Source organism: Salvelinus namaycush, chromosome 31 (genome assembly GCF_016432855.1).
Source record: "Salvelinus namaycush isolate Seneca chromosome 31, SaNama_1.0, whole genome shotgun sequence".
Classification (NCBI taxonomy): Eukaryota; Metazoa; Chordata; class Actinopteri; order Salmoniformes; family Salmonidae; genus Salvelinus; species Salvelinus namaycush.
The window spans coordinates 16893107-16912025 of NC_052337.1; the positions used below are offsets into that span (position 1 = coordinate 16893107).

At 43.2% G+C, this 18919-nt stretch overlaps 1 protein-coding gene and 1 long non-coding RNA gene across 2 annotated transcripts; both read left to right on the forward strand.

Annotated features, from left to right (window-relative positions):
• The first annotated feature begins 15015 nt into the window (after positions 1-15015).
• LOC120025905 (UDP-glucuronosyltransferase 2B31-like) lies at positions 15016-17375 on the forward strand. Its single transcript, XM_038970622.1, has 2 exons — positions 15016-15120; positions 15762-17375. The coding sequence occupies exon 2, from the start codon at positions 15766-15768 to the stop codon at positions 17356-17358; it is 1593 nt and encodes a 530-aa protein (XP_038826550.1). The 5' UTR covers positions 15016-15120; positions 15762-15765; the 3' UTR covers positions 17359-17375.
• Positions 17376-17379: 4 nt separating this feature from the next.
• On the forward strand, positions 17380-18370 carry LOC120025906. The gene is made up of 2 exons (XR_005473046.1): positions 17380-17746; positions 18105-18370. It is a non-coding gene; the product is annotated as an uncharacterized LOC120025906 (long non-coding RNA).
• Positions 18371-18919: the final 549 nt, after the last annotated feature.

An 18919-nucleotide genomic window follows, 5' to 3' on the forward strand; every position in this document is an offset into this window, starting at 1 on the left:
TACTATCCCCCCGAAGACCCCCCACATGTCACCATGAACTACTCCCGAGAAAAAGACGATATATACAATGAGGCATGGTATGAGGATATGGTTGACAGGTGGCCTATTGTTTTCAGCCATCACATATATGTCCTTAAAGAAGGGGTGGCTGCGTCTTGCCTCATGAGTGATGGAGATGTGGATCTGGTCGAAAAATGGTTCACATTGGACTCTGATTCAGCACCACACGTTACGTTACTTGTTGGTTTCGGCTACGAGGCCCGTTCATTGGGTCCCGCAATCAAAGTGGCTGTAGACCTAGCCTGGACTGACACCAGTTTGAACCATGTATCCACTGCCTTCATGGGAGATCATCAGGTATGGAGGATAAGGATTAATGAAGAGGACACATCCATCCCGGAGGTTGCCAGAAGAACCAGGTTTCATGGACGAGAAATGACTGATCATCCTGACACTGATAACATGCTCTCTAGGATTCCGGACCAGCTGTGGACCACCAGTCCAGAAGATGTGGGTCTGGTAGATGTGGAGCCTATTAAAATCCTGCTCAAGACTGATACTCCTGCCCACCTTCTTGTCTACAGGCCTCAATACCCTTTGAGTGAGGAGAAGGTGAGAGGAATTGAACCTACTATTGCTGGGTTACAGAATAGTAGTGTGCTGTTCCATACTACGTCACCTTGGAATACACCCATTTTACCTGTTAAAAAAGGAAGTACGGGTAAGTGGAGGATGGTTCAAGATTTCAGGCCCATAAATTATGTTACCATTCCTGACGTGAGGCCTGTCCCCGATCCTTACCTGGCACTGCAGAACATCTCCCCAACACAGGACTGGTTCTCCGTTATAGACCTGGCCAACGCATTCTTCTGCATCCCACTCCATGAAGACTCTGTTTGCTTTCACCTACCAAAATCAATGTCTTACTTACTTACTCCAGGCTGCCAATGGGGTACCGGGACTCGCCCAGAATTTTCAATTCTATCCTGAAGGACCACCTGGAAGAACTCACCTTGCCAGAAGGGGTCACCCTTCTCCAATACGTTGATGACCTGTTGTTGGCCGCGCCAACTGCTGAGACCTGTCTTCAGGCAACCGAGCTCCTGCTCAAACATGTGGCTGATAAAGGATACAAAGTTAAACGAGAAAAAGTTCAATGCTGCAGAAGAACCGTTCAATTCCTGGGAAGAGGTCAGGCGGTGTCATCAGCCCAGATGACTTCTATCCTGGAGCACCCAAAGCCCACAACTGTACAACATCTCTTGTCATTCCTTGGACTCACTGGGTATAGCAGAACCCATGTACCAGAATACTGCTTGAAAGTTGAACCACTCAGGGCCATTCTCCGAGAGGCAGGTAACAGGAACCTCACAGCCAAGCTCACTTGGACCACAGAAGCCGAAGCTGCTTTCATTGCACTGAAACAAACCCTTGCCCAAGCTGAGGCTCTGTCCCTGCCTGATTACACCATCCCGTTTAGGTTGGATGTTTCTGAACAGGATGGGTATGTTCATTCCATCCTTTATCAGAAACAAAAGGGGGAGAGAAGAGTGTTACATTACTACAGTGCACAATTGGACAACATTGAATGTGGCCAAACTGATTGTGCAAGACACATTGCTGCCCTGTCTAAGGCAATTGGTAAAACTGCTCATATCGTAATAAGACACCCTCTGGAAATCAACACAGATCATGGAGTGACCGCCTTTATTGGCTCTAAACTGTTCACCCTATCGAGCAAAAGGAAATCAAACATCACAAAAATGATCACGGCCAAACACATCACCTATGTGACAGAGGTGACCAACATGACTGATGGGATGGGGAACGGGGAACCACACATTTGTGAGGACAGGGCAGCAAAACAAGTAAAGGTCAGGATGGACCTACAGAATGTCCCATTGGAAGGAACAGCAGAGACCCTGCTTACGGACGGCTGTTGTTATAGGTCACAGACACCAGGAGAAGGTAACATAGCATCCTATGCAGTGGTGAAGCAAGGAGGAATGGCAGGAACACACGAGGTGGTAGAAGCAAAGAAATTGGACCCATCTGAGGCCTCAGTCCAGTTGGCCGAATCAGAGCACTAAGGAGAGCACTGGAACTGAGCAAAGGAAAAATAGTGAACATCTACACAGACTCTGCATACGCCCACGGCATTGCACACATTGATGGCCCACAATGGATGAGGAGGGGCTATCTGACCAGCTCGAATGAACCCATAAAACACAAACAAGAAGTACAGAGATTAATTGAATCAATCCAACTACCAACAAGTGTGGCCATCATGAAATGCAAAGGACACAGCAAGGAGAACACAAAAATCAGGGAAGGAAATGACATGGCAGATCAAGTGGCCAAGGAAGCAGGTGGCTATACTACCCAACAGATGATACAACGGACTGAAGAGACACAAGATGAATTAACCATAGATACTGTGAGACAGTTACAGGAGGTAGCAGACGTGTATGAACAAACTGTGTGGAAAAGACATGGAGCCAGAAGAGACCACCAAGGAATCTGGAGATCCCACAATGGGAAAACAGTAGCCCCCATTAAGCTGCTCAGATCAATGATACGGGAGGAACACAACAAAGCACATGGGGGTTGGAAGAGCGTGGCAAAGGCCCTGGAAATTGTGTGGTGGCATCCACACATGCAAGACATGACAAGAGAAGTTTCAGAAAGCTGTGAAATCTGCCAAGGTTATAACAACAAGGTTTCACTGGGAGCAGTGATTGGGAGTTTTCCCATACCAGATGCACCTTTTCAGGACATATGCATTGACTTCACAGACATGGGACAAGACAACCGAGTAGAAGGGAAAAGATACCTGTTAGTGATGGTGGATAGGTTCACCAGGTGGGTGGAAGCCATTCCAACTGCAAGAGAGGATACTAAGGCAGTCATCAAGTGGCTAAGAAGGGATCTCATTCCAAGATTTGGGGTCCCTCGAATGATTCGATCCGACAATGGGTCCCACTTCAAGAATGAACACCTGAAGGAGGTCGAGCAGGCATTGGGGATCACCCACAAGTTTGGGTCAGTATATCACCCCCAATCTCAGGGCCTCGTAGAGAGGGCCAACCAGACTCTGAAATTAAAAATGGCCAAAATAATGGCAGGAACTAAGCTAAAATGGGTAGACGCGTTACCTCTGGCTTTAATGTCCATGAGGAATTCACCAGGGTCAGACACACACCTTACACCACATGAACTGTTGACAGGGAGAAGAATGCCAGGTCCACCTGCTGATAACATGAGTTTGCCTAGACTAGACATTGCTAAAATCAGATACACAGACTACATGCAGGCTCTAACCTCTCTGTCCAAACAGGTGGTGGAGGTCCGAACTCCTGCAGTTGAAACCACAGACGAGAACAGAGACATCCTGGTGGGAGGCTGGGTGAGAGTGAAAGTGCATTCGAGGAAGTGGACAGAGCCCAGGTGGAAAGGCCTGTTCCAGGTGAAAGAGGTAGCGAGCCACTCCCTGAGGGTAAGCACTGAGCATAAAGACACGTGGTACCACCGAACTCACTGTGCCAGGGATTCAGCCCCAGGAAGAACATTAGATCAAGTAGGTGAAGCCCTAGCCGAAGTACAACCATAGGATATGGGATGCCCAAGCTTCCTGTTGATCTCCATACTGTCAGGGCTAGTAACCCACTCTGCAGGGAGCATAGTTATCACTCTAGAGGAAGGGGAATCGCAGGTGCTAACTTTAGAACCTTGTAAGATATGGGCATGGAGAAATGGAGCAAAAAGGATAGGGGATATCTGCCCAATACTCACACCAGGGAGCTGCAATACATTGGTGTCCTATGCAAGACAACGACCGACTTATCTGTGCAATGGAGAGTGGTGTCCCTATTGGGACTACATGATAACTAATGTGGGGAAGTTTTGGGAGTGGAGGAGAGGTTACCCATATAGTATTGGGGATCCCACTAAGATGGAGAGATTCTCAATGATTTGGAAATCTCCCGGAAGGAACGTTTGTAAAGGTGATGAAATCCTACTAACCATTAAAACCATCCAGCTCTCTGATACAGGAACATATACCCTCGGACAGGAAAGGTCTGGGGCTGACACGATGGGCGTGTTTTCTATTAAGGTACTGCCAAAACCACAGAGGTCCCAGATGAGCCAGACCCAGACACACTCCTCCACCACTCCAAACCCGAGTCCCACCTCACCACCCAAGCTCTTCAATTCAGTACAGGTAGTAAATGTAAGGGACATATCAGACAGTGACCAACTAGGAACGGAAACTGGTTATGAGGGAAGGGAGAACATGTGGTTAGCCTATATGAGATACACTGCCAAAACACTTAATAGGAAGGACTGTGTTGTTTGTGTGCATGCTAGACCCATTTTGGCTACACACCCTGTTGCCCTAAGCGGTGGGGAGGGCTGGATGTGCATACTGGAAGGTTTCTATCATAACTAGCCAAACTCGACCCTATGTAAAGCTCTGGGTCTTGTGTTCCCAGAAGTCCCCCCTCAGAAGGCACCGTGGGGGGTTAAGGCATACGGGGGAAATTACAGCTGTATCACGGGTACGGGTAGGGGCATAAATTATGGGAGGCTCCCCGTTGCTGACTGCATGACCAATGTTACCATTAATGACACGTGGCCAGTAGAAGGGTTGAACCAAACTAAAGGTGTTGCTGATGTATGGTGGATGTGTGAACCTGCCAGGCGATTGATCCCCATGTTAAAGGGAGACTGGCAAGGCACCTGTGCGTTGGCCAGCCTAATTACGCCATTAACTATTATTGAAGTTACAGCTGACCAACTCCTGGGAACTGCTCATGATTCAGAGGCTCGGGACCGATCCAGGAGGCTGCAGAAACGTGAAGCTCCTTGGTCTGAGGGTACAGATAATATCCACACCAATCTGTTGTGGGTCCCAATAGGGGTCCCCCACGAATTCCAGGCATTAAACAAGAATGATGGGCTGTGGCGTTTGTTGCCCATTATTGGCCCAGCTATTGTAGATGCTAAACAGACAGCCTGGATTAACTACATCTACTACAACCAACAACGGTTCGTTAATTATTCCCACACCGCCCTTACAGGGATGTCTGAACAATTAGAGGCTACCTCCCGAACAAGTAGACAAAATCGATTAGCCCTTGATATGATTCTTGCCAACCAGGGTGGTGTTTGTAAGATGTTTGTAGAACAATGTTGTACGTTTATTCCTAACAATACCAGTCCTGATGGGAGTATTTCCAAAGCACTGAGTGGCTTGGACAAGTTATCGGTGGAAATGAAGGAGTTTGCAGGTGTGGAGGAGGGTGGACTGTACCCCTTGCTGGGTGGTTGGTTTGGTAAGTACACTGCATTAATGGTTACTGGATTTCTGACCCTAGTAGTTGTATTCCTTATGCTAATGTGTTGTGCTGCTTGCATCATACCTTGTTTGAAGAAATCTGTTACAGATGTAGCAAAGGCTTCTGGAATGATGCCTTTACTTGATGCTCCGGAGGAAGATGCTGATACTGAGTCAAACTTCAGGAGAAAGATGGGTCTGACTGAGGATGACCCTTGGTTTGCTGTGGGTGAGGTTGTAGAATAAAAAATAAAATAAAAGATTTTCATACTAATAAATAACGAGCAGAAACAATATACTTTTTATCCAGATCATTTGTCCTCCCTGTTGTGAAGGTTTGAAGTTCCCGGGTGGCAAGGAGCCCACCTGGTACAAGATGTATAGCGGGAGGGACCAGAGGGTTTAATTTTCTAACATATATACTCTGTGTGTAATCATATTGTTTTGATGACACCCTTGGGGGTGTCAAAATGGGGAATCTAAAACCCCACCGATGTTTTTATCTTGTTTTGCCTAAAAATTATGCATTTCATGAAAATAACTATCCTCCTAGGTTGAAGGTTTCAAGTTCCTGGGTTCAACGGCAACCCAGTATATGGATACATGAGTTGGTTACACCCCATGAGGGTGTAAAAAGGGGGAATTGTGAGGATCTGAGTTTATGCACTATAGCCCGCCACCAGATCGTTTGTGATTGAATATGGTTTGCTATATCTGCCTTGTTTGTGTGTGTGTGTGTGTGTGTGTGTGTGTGTGTGTGTGTGTGTGTGTGTGTGTGTGTGTGTGTGTGTGTGTGTGTGTGTGTGTGTGTGTGTGTGTGTGTGTGTGTGTAAAGATTGAGCAACATAGAGTGACTTGCTGCAAAAGCTGTGGTTAATCTGGGGAGGGGAGGGGTGCACATCTCCAAGCTTAGTAGAAATGGAAGAACACTGGACAATACCATAAAAGGAACTGTTTGAGTGTAGCATCTGGGGTGTGGCACAAGACAGATCTAATCTACCCAACGACCAGATGCGGACATCAGAGAGCACCAAGAGGCTGGGACCAGCCTGAGTGCCAGCGATAGACTGAGCAAGTTTAAACCACGCTCAGCCTCTACTGTGATAGGCCAACGGACGGGTTGGAACTATTTCTATCACAGTATAATAACTGTTGTTTGTGCACATTCCAGAGTTCCTGTTTTTGCCCTGCGTGGTGACACAGAGGACCCGTATATACGAAGATTGCATTTGCCATTTATTGCTTAAGTTAATTAAAAATAATTAAAGAAAGTTAGCAGACCTTGCTTTTTATTTATCCTGATACCGGATTCGATTAACGCAGCGCTTTCAGTCAGTAGTCAACAGTGAAGAGGCGACTCCGGGATGCTGGCCTTCTAGGCAGAGTTCCTCTGTCCAGTGTCTGTGTTCTTTTGCCCATCTTAATATTTTATTTTTATTGGCCAGCATCCCGGAGTCGCCTCTTCACGGTTGACGTTGAGACTGGTGTTTTGCGGGTACTATTTAATGAAGCTGCCAGTTGAGGAATTGTGAGGCGTCTGTTTCTCAAACTAGACACTCTAATGTACTTGTCCTCTTACTCAGTTGTGCACCGGGGCCTCCCACTCCTCTTTCTACTCTGGTTAACCTGTTTGGGCTGCAAGCCCTAAGTCGGGATCAATATGACAACAGCCACTTCAAGTGCAGGGCGCGAAATTCAAAAGATATATTTTTTAAAATATTTAACTTTCACACATTAACAAGTCCAATACAGCATATGAAAGGTACACATCTTGTGAATCAAGCCAACATGTCCGATTTTTAAAATGTTTTACAGGGAAGACAAAATATGTAAATCTATTAGCTAACCACGTTAGCAAAAGACACCACTTTTCTTACTCCATCAGTTTTTTACTCCATCAGTAGCTATCACAAATTCGGCCAAATAAAGAAATAAATAGCCACTAACCAAGAAACAACCTCATCAGATGACAGTCTGATAACATATTTATGTATAGCATATGTTTTGTTCGAAAAATTTGCATATTTCAGGTATAAATCATAGTTTACATTTCAGCTACAATCAGAAATTGCACCGAAAGCAGCCATAATATTTACAGACACCAACGTCAAATACCTAATTACTCATCATAAAACATTTCTGAAAAATACATAGTGTGCAGCAATTGAAAGAAAGGCATCTTGTGATTCCAGACAATATTTCCGATTTATTAAATGTTTTACAGCGAAAACAAAATGTAGCGCTATATTAGCGTAGCCACAATAGCCAGAAACACTTGGGCGCCCACGACCAGTTGACATGCACGACAGATATATGAAATAACATCATAAATTGGGTCTTACTTTTGCTGATCTTTCATCAGAATGTTGAACAAGGTGTCCTTTGTCCAGATGAGTCGTTGTTTGGATTCAGAATGGCAAATTTCCCTCTCCATTTAGCATGGGCACTAGCCGAGTGGCAATGATCTCTCCAACGTAAACACAGTCAGAGAACGCAACATGGCAAAACTCCCGAAAAAATTTCAATAATCTGATTAAACTATATTGAAAAAACATACATTACGATGATATGGTCACATGTATCAAAGAAAATCCGAGCCGGAGATAGTTGTCATCCATTACGGCAGCAAAACAGAAGGCAATCGCACTTCCAAGTCGCGCGCTTCAGAGTACCGGAAGTGGACGGTCACGTCAAAGAAATAGCTTTTATTCCACCCCAGACCAAGATAAACACAAAATTTCTTCTCTCACATCATCTTGACACCCAGAGGAAGGTGTATGGAGTGTACGTAGACTCCTACGTGTCATGACCATGTATAGGCAGGAAGTTGAATAGAGCATATATTTCTGACATTCTACTTCCTGGTCAGGGAAAGTGCTGCCAAAGGAGTTCTGTTTCACTCAGAGAAATAATTCCAACGGTTTTAGAAACTAGAGAGTGTTTTCTATCCAATAATAATAATAATATCCATATTGTACGAGCAAGAATTGAGTACGAGGCCGTTTGAAATGGGCACGATTTCACTGGCTACTCAATACTATCCCTTGCAGCCATAAGAAGTTTTAAAGCCAGTTTGCGCTGTTCTGTGAAGGGAGTAGTACACAGCGTTGTACAAGATCTTCAGTTTCTTGGAAATTTCTCGCATGGAATAGCCTTCATTTCTCAGAACAAGAATAGACTGACGATTTTCAGAAGAAAGTTCTTTGTTTCTGGCCATTTTGAACCTGTAATCGAACCCACAAATGCTGATGCTCCAGATACTCAACTAGTCTAAAGAAGGCCAGTTTTATTGCTTCTTTAATCAGAACAACAGTTTTTAGCTGTGCTAACATAATTGCAAAAGGGTTTTCTAATGATCAATTAGCCTTTTAAATTGATAAACTTGGATTAGCTAACACAACGTGCCATTGGAACACAGGAGTGATGGTGCTGATAATGGGTCTCCGTACGCATATGTAGATATTCCATTAAACATCAGCCGTTTCCAGCTACAATAGTCATTTACAACATTAACAATGCCTACACTGTATTTCTGATCAATTTGATGTTATTTGAATGGACAAAAAAATTGCTTTTCTTTCAAAAACAAGGACATTTCTAAGTGACCCAAACTTTTGAACGGTGGTGTAGTTGTGTGGTTGTGATCAGTAATTGTGGTCAGTAGTTGTGTGGACACTAGTTGTGTGGTCAGAAGTTGTGTGGTTGTGGTCAGTAGTTATGGGGTCAGTAGTTGTGTTTTTTAATGTTTTTATTATATGTAGTTCTGTCCTTGAGCTGTTATTGTCTATTAATGTTCTGTATTATGTCATGTTTCATGTTTTGTGTGGACCCCAGGAAGAGTAGCTGCTGCTTTTGCAACAGCTTACGGGGATCCTAATAAAATACCCCCAAAATACCAAACACAATCTAAAACAAGCGTGGCAGCTGAAACTGTGCTATTTCCAGGTCTAAAACTGTATTGGTGCACATTAGGAACAGAGTGAGAAGTGTCGTGGCAATTTCCTGTATTACCAAATGAGGAGAGTTATAAACCACACACCAGTCAGAGTTATACTTAAATGTCATCTTTAATTATATGAGCTTCAAAATCGCCCTTTGACTCTCAGATAAATTCACTGTCTATAATGAATTCTGAGAGTGCCTACAAAATAATACCAAGATCTTTTATAGCCAAGATACACCCCCCTAGTCGACATGACAAACCACAGATCTTAGGAACAGTTCACAAAGAAATACTTTTACTTGAGAGAGGAGTATCCCATAGCCAGATAGCATTAGCTATAAATTATCGTTCAGTTTGGTTTCTAAGACGAGGTTCTAATCTCGTTCCTGGTACTTCATAGTACCAAAACATTACCTCATCCAAGGCATAACTCAATTGTCAACTCTATCTTCTCCTATCTCAAGTAAAACCCCCTCTTCTCCCCACTCCTGGGCAAGCTCACTGAGAGGAGTGACTTGCGCACAGACATTGTGGAGCCAAGAGATAATTGGTTCCCCCTTAATCATCCCTTCACATGGTTTCACAGATACATTCACATATGAAGACAATGTTCCATTCTGTCCTCCTCCCCTTCTGATATTCTGCATAGCACCAGATGGTTTAACAGATACATTCACATATGAAGACAAGCCTGACCTCTCCCCTCTCTGGGCCCCAAGTGACTTTTCCCTAGCTGAAAAGGGAAAAGTGCAACTACCAACAGTATAGTCGAAAGGGAGAAATTCTAATGACAAGTCTCTCACATAAGCATATTATGTAAATAAAACATATTATTTATCTATGTTACCCAACTAATTCTGATTCATCCCCCACAGAAGTTAAAAAGTTCTTAGCTGACAGTTGGCCAGGGATTCTAAAACTGGTCCCACTGTAACAGAAGGCATTATTTTCTGCCCTGAATGGGGATCGAACTAGCAACTTTCTACACAACACACAACTCAAAGTCAATCGTCTTAGTCAACAGAGATAGAGTGATTGTCACCAATCTACTCAGGGGTGGAAAAAATTAGACATTCCCATGTACAATCCTTGAATTCAGCACATTTTTACATGTCTCTAACAATTCCAATAATTAAAAAAACAACATATGTAAGGGGAATGGGATTTCAATATACTGTAGAATGGTAGAGGTCACATCTTTTTCTTGAGGTGTGACAATTTAAAACTAGAGAGAAAACAATGGGAAACAACTACTTACAGTTCACAGTTAGCGTCTAACAATATGTTTGGTTACATCTACTTGTGGAAGTATTTTCAAGCAATCAATTTTGCATGACAATCTTCAGCCAAAGGTGTTTTTCCATCAGACTAGACTGGAAATGATGGCATATTTTGGTTGTAATCTTTTCATCATCTGATCTGGTTGCAAGCATAGCGATACCTGTGGCACATTAACTACAGCCATCGTTTTCTTTCTCAATCCCCAGTATTCCGCAAGGGAATACAGAGAAATTATTACGTGTACATTATCTTGCTTGCACAACAGTTGGCAGGACTAGCCCAGACATGAGTAATGTGGGGGCGAAGTGAAATTGCTCTGACCTTTTTGGAATCTTGAGGAAAGACGGTGGGATGTTTATGATGAAAGCGTTTGAGTGAGAGGGATTCTCTCTAGGGTATGACACATGGTTCTGAAATAGAAATCCATTGGTTTTGAGTGACGCAAAGAGAGGAAACCCGACAGAAAAAAACAAGTTTTAACAGCATCAGCCAGTGATGCACTGCTGATATGTGGGTGTTATGAGGGCTGATTATATTACATGAATATTTTAAAAATCTGACTGATACTTTACAGGCTGGCAGTGTAGTGCAGATAAAAATGGAGTGATGTACTCGTGCCTTTTAGAGTTGGTTAAAATGTGTGCTGCAGTTGTAGGTTTTTAATAGTGGAGTATGTCTGTGCTTACGGATGACATAACCAAGGCCAGGGTAGCATGTATAAGTGAAATAAAAGAGGTTATACCACAAAACTGTGACGAATGTCAAATTCAACCTTGGAACGTTCCAATGACTTGTTACCCAGCTGAACTAATTAAAAGTGCTCATAGAGGTATGATTTAAACCAGTTAAGAACCTGTCTTCGCAGAACAACTAAGCCTTCTGGTCTCTTAATAAGAATAGTATAATCAATAGTGTAAAAGGGAGAACTTATTTCTAAAAGAACGAGAATAGAGACATGACCACGGTCTTAGGACAGCAGTAGGTCATTTAATACCTTGACAAGGTTTCAGAGATACTGTTTGAATTTTTAAATAATGTTATCTACTGGGCTACATTCTTCTATAGTATGTTGGAAAGGCGATTGAGGTTTGGTTTCTTTAAACATGGTTTAATTACAGACAATTTAAAGAACTCAGGAACTACAGTTGAAGTCAGAAGTTTACATACACCTTAGCCAAATACATTTAAACTCAGGTTTTCACAATTCCTGACATTTAATCCCAGTAAAAATTGTAGAGAGAATGATTTATTTCAGCTTTTATTTCTTTCATCACATTCCCAGTGGGTCAGAAGTTTGCATACACTCAATTAGTATTTGGTAGCATTGCCTCTAAATTGTTTAACTTGGGTCAAACGTTTTGGGTAGCCTTCCACAAGCTTCCCACATTAAGTTGGGTGAAATTTGGCCCATTCCTCCTGACAGAACTGTTGTAACTGAGTCAGGTTTGTAGGCCTACTTGCTCACACACGCTTTTTCAGTTCTGCCCACAAATGTTCTATAGGATTGAAGTCAGGGCTTTGTGATGGCCAGTCCAATACCTTGACTTTGTTGTCCTTAACCTGTTGAGGACAGAGGGCGCTGTTTTCACTTTGGGGGAAAATCGTGCCCAATTTAAACGGCCTCGTACTCAATTCTTGCTCGTACAATATGCATATTATTATTACTATTGGATAGAAAACACTCTCTAGTTTCTAAAACCGTTTGAATTATATCTGTGAGTAAAACAGAACTCCTTTTGCAGCAAACTTCCTGACAGGAAGTGGAAAATCTGAAATCGATGCACTGTTCTAGGGCCTGCCTATTAAAGTCCTTGATATTTATTAGTTTAGATGCACTTCATACGTCTTCCACTAGATGTCGACAAGCAGTGAGAGAAGAAATTGAGTGTGTAACTTGATCTGGGCTCGAATAATAGCTCTTGGCATGACGTGTCACCAGTTTCCTGTTTTCTGGAGAGCGCGAGAAGGGACCTGGATTTGCCTTCTGATAAGCTGTCGTTATGGACGACTAATATCTCCGGCTTTGATTTTATTTGATACATGTGACAATATCATCGTAAAGTATGTTTTTTCAATACAGTTTAATCAGATTATTGAAATTTTTTCGGGAGTTTTGCCGTGTTCCGTTCTCTGAGTTTGTTGATGATGGAGAGATTCGCGCCACTTGGCAAGTGTCCTTGCTAAATCGAGAGGGAAAAAGGCCGTTCTAAAACCAAACAACGATTGTTCTGGACAAAGGACCCCTTGTACAACATTCTGATGGAAGATCAGCAAAAGTAGGACCCATTTTATGATGCTATTTCATATATCTGTCGAACATGTTGTACTAGTCGTTTGCGCCCAGATTTTGGGTACCCTCTCGCTATACCTAAGCTGGATGTCGTAATGAAGTTATTTTTAGAATTCTAACACGGCGATTGCATTAAGAACTAGTGTATCTATCATTTCCTATACAACATGTATTTTTTAGTTATGTTTATGAATAGTTATTTGGTCAGAATATGTGTGTCAGAAAAAGTGTCAGAAAAATATCCGGACGTTGTGGGAAAAAGATGCTACGTTAGCACAATGTATAACCACTGATTTCAGCTCTAAATATGCACATTTTCGAACAAAACATAAGTGTATGTATAACCTGATGTTATAGGACTGTCATCTGATGAAGCTTATCAAGGTTAGTTTAAAAATGTTAACATTTTAAAAATCGGACATGTTGACTGGATTCACAAGATGTGTATCTTTCATTTGCTGTATTGGACTTGTTAATGTGTGAAAGTTAAATATTTCTAAAAAATATCTTTTGAATTTTGCGCTCTGCCTTTTCAGTGGAATGTGGGAGGAGTTCCGCTAGCGGAACGCCAGAGCCAGACAAGTTAAGCCATTTTGCCACAACTTTGGAAGCATGCTTGGGGTCATTTTCCATTTGGAAGACCCATTTGCGATCAAGCTTTAACTTCCTGACTGATGTCTTAAGATGTTGCTTCAATATATCCACAATTTTCCTTACTCATGATACCATCTATTTTGTAAAGTTCACCAGTCCTTCCTGCAGCAAAGCACCCCCACAACATGATGCTGCAACCCCTGTGCTTCACGGTTGGGATGGTGTTCTTCGGCTTACAAGCCTCCCCCTCGCCCCCCCCTTGGTTTGTGCTGTGGTGGAGATCTTTGTGGGCTATACTCGGCCTTGTCTCAGGATTGTAAGTTGGTGGCTGAAGATATCCCTCTAGTGGTGCGGGGGCTGTGCTTTGGCAAAGTGGGTGGGGTTATATCCTTCCTGTTTGGCCCTGTCCGGGGGTATCATCGGATGGGGCCACAGTGTCTCCTGACCCCTCCTGTCTCAGCCTCCAGTATTTATGCTGCAGTAGTTTGTGTCGGGGGGCTAGGGCCAGTTGGATATATCTGGAGTACTTCTCCTGTCTTATCCAGTGTCCTGTGTGAATTTAAGTATGCTCTCTCTAATTCTCTCCTTCTCTCTTTCTTTCTCTCTCTCGGAGGACCTGAGCCCTAGGACCATACGTCAGGACTACTGGGCATGATGACTCCTTGCTGTCCCCAGTCCACCTGGCCTTGCTGCTGTTCCAGTTTCAACTGTTCTGCCTGCAGTTATGGAACCCCTACCTGTCCCAGACCTGCTGTTTTCAACTCTTAATGATCGGCTATGAAAAGCCAACTGACATTTATTCCTGATTATTATTTGACCATGCTTGTCATTTATGAACATTTTGAACATCTTGGCTCTCTCTTATTCTCTCCTTCTCGCTTTCTTTCTCTCTCTCGGAGGAACTGAGCCCTAGGACCATACGTCAGGACTACCGGGCATGATGACTCCTTGCTGTCCCCAGTCCACCTGGCCTTGCTGCTGTCCCAGTTTCAACTGTTCTGCCTGCGGTTATGAAACCCCTACCTGTCCCAGACCTGCTGTTTTCAACTCTTAATTATCGGCTATGAAAAGCCAACTGACATTTATTCCTGATTATTATTTGACCATGCTTGTCATTTATGAACATTTTGAACATCTTGGCCATGTTCTGTTATAATCTCCACCTGGCACCGCCAGAAGAGGACTGGCCACCCCTCATAGCCTGGTTCCTCTCTAGGTTTCTTCCTAGGTTTTGGCCTTTCTAGGGAGTTTTTCCTAGCCACCGTGCTTCTACACCTGCATTGCTTGCTGTTTGGGGTTTTAGGCTGGGTTTCTGTACAGCACTTCGAGATATTAGCTGATGTACGAAGGGCTATATAAAATAAACTTGATTGATTGATTTTTCCCCCAAACATAACGATGGTCATTATGGCCAAGCTTTGTCAGACCATTGGTTAGTCGCATTGTACCACATGGTCTGAATCTTAGACTAACATGACAGGTACTTGATATAATTATGCAAAACAGGTCTGTCACTTTAACAGAATGACAAGGTCCTGACTGGGGAAGGACTTTGAACTTACTGTACTAAAAAGAGATAAGAACCACACACACAAGCTCAGACTCAGTTTATACATAAGGATTCATTCAAGCTCAATCAAACAGATTTCTTTTCAAACATTGGCGGATTTGTCTGTGAGTAAAACTTAAGTTTTCTTCTATGGACTGAAGTGTTTCTGTGACATTTAATGCCCGGTGACCCTCTATCCAAAAATGATCCATATTCAACCACAATCCTATAGGCCACTTCAGTCCCGGGACTCAATCCGATCAGTGGTAGATCAGTTTTATATGATATTTAAAGCTAATTTCTGATTGAGACGATATATACAGCATTTACCGTGAACACAGTCTCCACAAATGTGATTACATTGCCTTTAAAAAGGTGCACATCAGACAAAACATGATCAGATTGAATCCTGGCCTAGGTCTTATAGTAAGGCCAAATAAGGGAAGCTTTTAATTATGTTGTCTTAAAGCTACAATCCACATTTGGTGAAATAGCACCACTGTTTTCCCCAGCTCCTTTGTTATTATTTTTAATGATGAAACAGAGGAGAGAAGCATCTGGCAGCGTGGTAAAACAAAATTGCAGTACATATTCTGCTGTTCTATCGGGCGTGCAATGATGTCCGAGGGGAAAAGAAGAGTGATCCTAATTTAAAGTAATTTCTTTGTTGTTGTAATATCCCAAACAATCATGGCGGTTTCACCAAATACAGATTCTATCTTTAAATATGAAATATACATTTGATAATGTTTTCCTTCTCCTTCAGAAGGATGGCGTACCATCTTTGGAGCATATTCTCATGTCTTCTTGTGACATGCTTCATGGTGTCTTTGCCAGCTTGCCACAGTGGGAGGGTGCTGGTCTTTCCTCTGGAAGGAAGCCATTGGCTTCACATGGACATTCTGATCAAGGCCCTTCACGCTCAAGGACACTCCGTGACCGTGGTACGAACAAACAAAAGCTGGTACATTAAAGAAGAGTCTTCATATTACAGCTCTATTACAGTACACGTCACTGATGGAGTAGACGAGGGCTTTGTGAAGCCAATTCTCAACAAAGTCCTCGATATAGAAAGAGGTAAAAGTTCAGCTTTAAATTTCTTCAGTTTGCAGGTGGAGGCCTTTTCATTCATGTCTAAAGTTCCTAAGATGATGGCTGAAATGGTGACCAATATGATTGAAGACAAGGAGTTAATGAAGGACATAAAGGAAACCCAGTATGACCTCGTCTTGACTGACCCGGCCTGGGGAGCAGGTGTTCTGATGGCCCACTATCTTCAGCTACCTCTGGTCTACAATGTCCGCTGGGTCACCTTTGGAGAGGGACATCAGGTCATCGCACCATCCCCCATGTCTTATATTCCAATGACTGGATCTGGGCTGACGGACAAAATGACCTTCACAGAGAGAGTGAAGAATATGCTTATTAAATTGCTTGGACAAGTTCAGGACAGGTTCTTAGTGCGACCCTATTACCAAGCAGTTTGTGAGAAGTATTTCCAACTGGGTGTGGATTTTAATGAGTTAATACAGGGGGCTGACTTATGGCTCATGAGAGTCGACTTTGTGTTTGAGTTCCCTCGTCCCACCATGCCTAACGTTATCTACATGGGAGGGTTTCAGTGCAAACCGGCCAAGCCCCTTCCCCAAGACCTGGAGGACTTTATTCAGAGTTCAGGAGAACACGGTGTCATTATCATGTCTTTGGGGACTTTTGTCAAGGAACTCCCGAGTGACATGACAGACGAGATAGCGACTGCTTTTGCCCAATTGCCTCAGAAGATCATCTGGAGGCACATTGGGGACAGGCCAGCGACTCTGGGCAACAACACCTTACTAGTTGACTGGATGCCGCAGAATGACCTACTAGGACATCCTAAGATGAGGCTGTTTGTAGCTCATGGAGGAACCAATGGAGTTCAAGAGGCCATCTACCACGGAGTCCCCGTTGTTGGCCTACCTTTGTTTTTCGACCAATATGACAACCTCCTCCGTCTGCAAGCAAGAGGAGGAGCAAAGATTGTGACCATAGCCACGTTAAACAACGACTTCCTCAAGGCCTTACAGGAAGTTCTTCAGGAGCCATCCTACAGGGAGAACATGCAGAGGCTCTCCAAGCTGCACAGGGATCAGCCAATGAACCCCCTGGACCTCGCCATGTTCTGGATCGAGTATGTCATGAGACACAAAGGTACTGCTCACCTGCGTACAGAGTCCTACAGAATGCCCTGGTACTCCTACCACTCTCTGGATGTCATGACGTTCCTTCTAGCTTCTGTGCTACTGATTCTGCTGACTACTGTTGCTTTCATCAGGTGTTTATGCTTCAGAATGTGTTGTAGACGGAAAATGAAACACGAGTAACTGAAAATACATTTTGTGGGGGGGGGGGGGGGGGGGGGGGGGGTTAGAGCATTGGGCTAGTACCCAAAGGTTTCTGGTTTGTATTTATCCAATGGATTAAAGTGAGCAAATAAGAAATTCATCACTTTTGTTGTGGGCTCCAACTCCTTACAGCCTCGAATTAGTAATTTGACGTTTTTATTGTTTAATGAAATAAAACACATGTAGGATGAAGTAACCAGCCAGCAGGTCCCATTTTTAGAGTCTTCGGTACAACTCGACCGGGAATCTGACCCCCAACATGCCAATCTCAGGGCAGACACTGTGGAAAACCACATCAGTCTATCCCTATCTATTACCCTGTCTGTGTGTAACTCTGCGGCTGCATTAAATTCTCAATCCGGGAAAGGTTCCAGTGAGTCACAGAGCATTGGGCTAGTACCCAAAGGTTTCTGGTTTGTATTTATCCAATGGATTAAAGTGAGCAAATAAGAAATTCATCACTTTTGTTGTGGGCTCCAACTCCTTACAGCCTCGAATTAGTAATTTGACGTTTTTATTGTTTAATGAAATAAAACACATGTAGGATGAAGTAACCAGCCAGCAGGTCCCATTTTTAGAGTCTTCGGTACAACTCGACCGGGAATCTGACCCCCAACATGCCAATCTCAGGGCAGACACTGTGGAAAACCACATCAGTCTATCCCTATCTATTACCCTGTCTGTGTGTAACTCTGCGGCTGCATTAAATTCTCAATCCGGGAAAGGTTCCAGTGAGTCACAGATCATCCCACTCTGTCTTTCAAAAACATTACATGTGACCTAGGTTGGTCTAGCGGTCTAAGCCCCTGCCTCCGCTGCAACATGGGTTTGAATCTGGTCCACTGCTATTTCAGTACACTCTTTCCTACATCTATCCAATAAACACTGAAGATGAGGAGTGGGACTGCCTCGTCACAAAAAATCTGTTGAAATGTAACATTTTATTCAGTTGTACAATGTTATAAATTAAAAGTTGTTTTCTTTTAATGAGTCAGATTATCCAGTGCTTATTTTATCACTTTAAACAAGCTGTCGTTTATTTTCTTCAAGTTCCATTCATACAATAATCATACAACAGCATATTGGTCACACTGACAGGAGGAAATGTTGAGGGGTTCAGGGAGAGATGGCGACCCACACAGGGGTAAAGGGAGATCAGGGAGGAAAGGAAACCACAGGTCTGAACTTATTACATACAACTACACTAATTTCAAAACATCTACAAATTCAAAAAGACAAACAATAAGACCTGATAGCTAGTAAAACACACCCGAAACGCGACAAACATCCTGGAGAAAAATACACATTTTTCAGCAACCAGAGTGGATAAACAAAAACTAAAATGACACGCAAACATCAACAACGGACCAACCCACTGAGAGAGCAACGCAATACTTTGATTTGCATAAACCTTAGTTTAACCGTTAGTTTAATAAAGTTACCATGGTTTTGTCCTTTTCCTCACAAATAGGGCAAGATGGGGGAACACTCGCAAAAAAGTAAAACAGTGATACCTAAGAAATAAAAGCCACGTAAATAC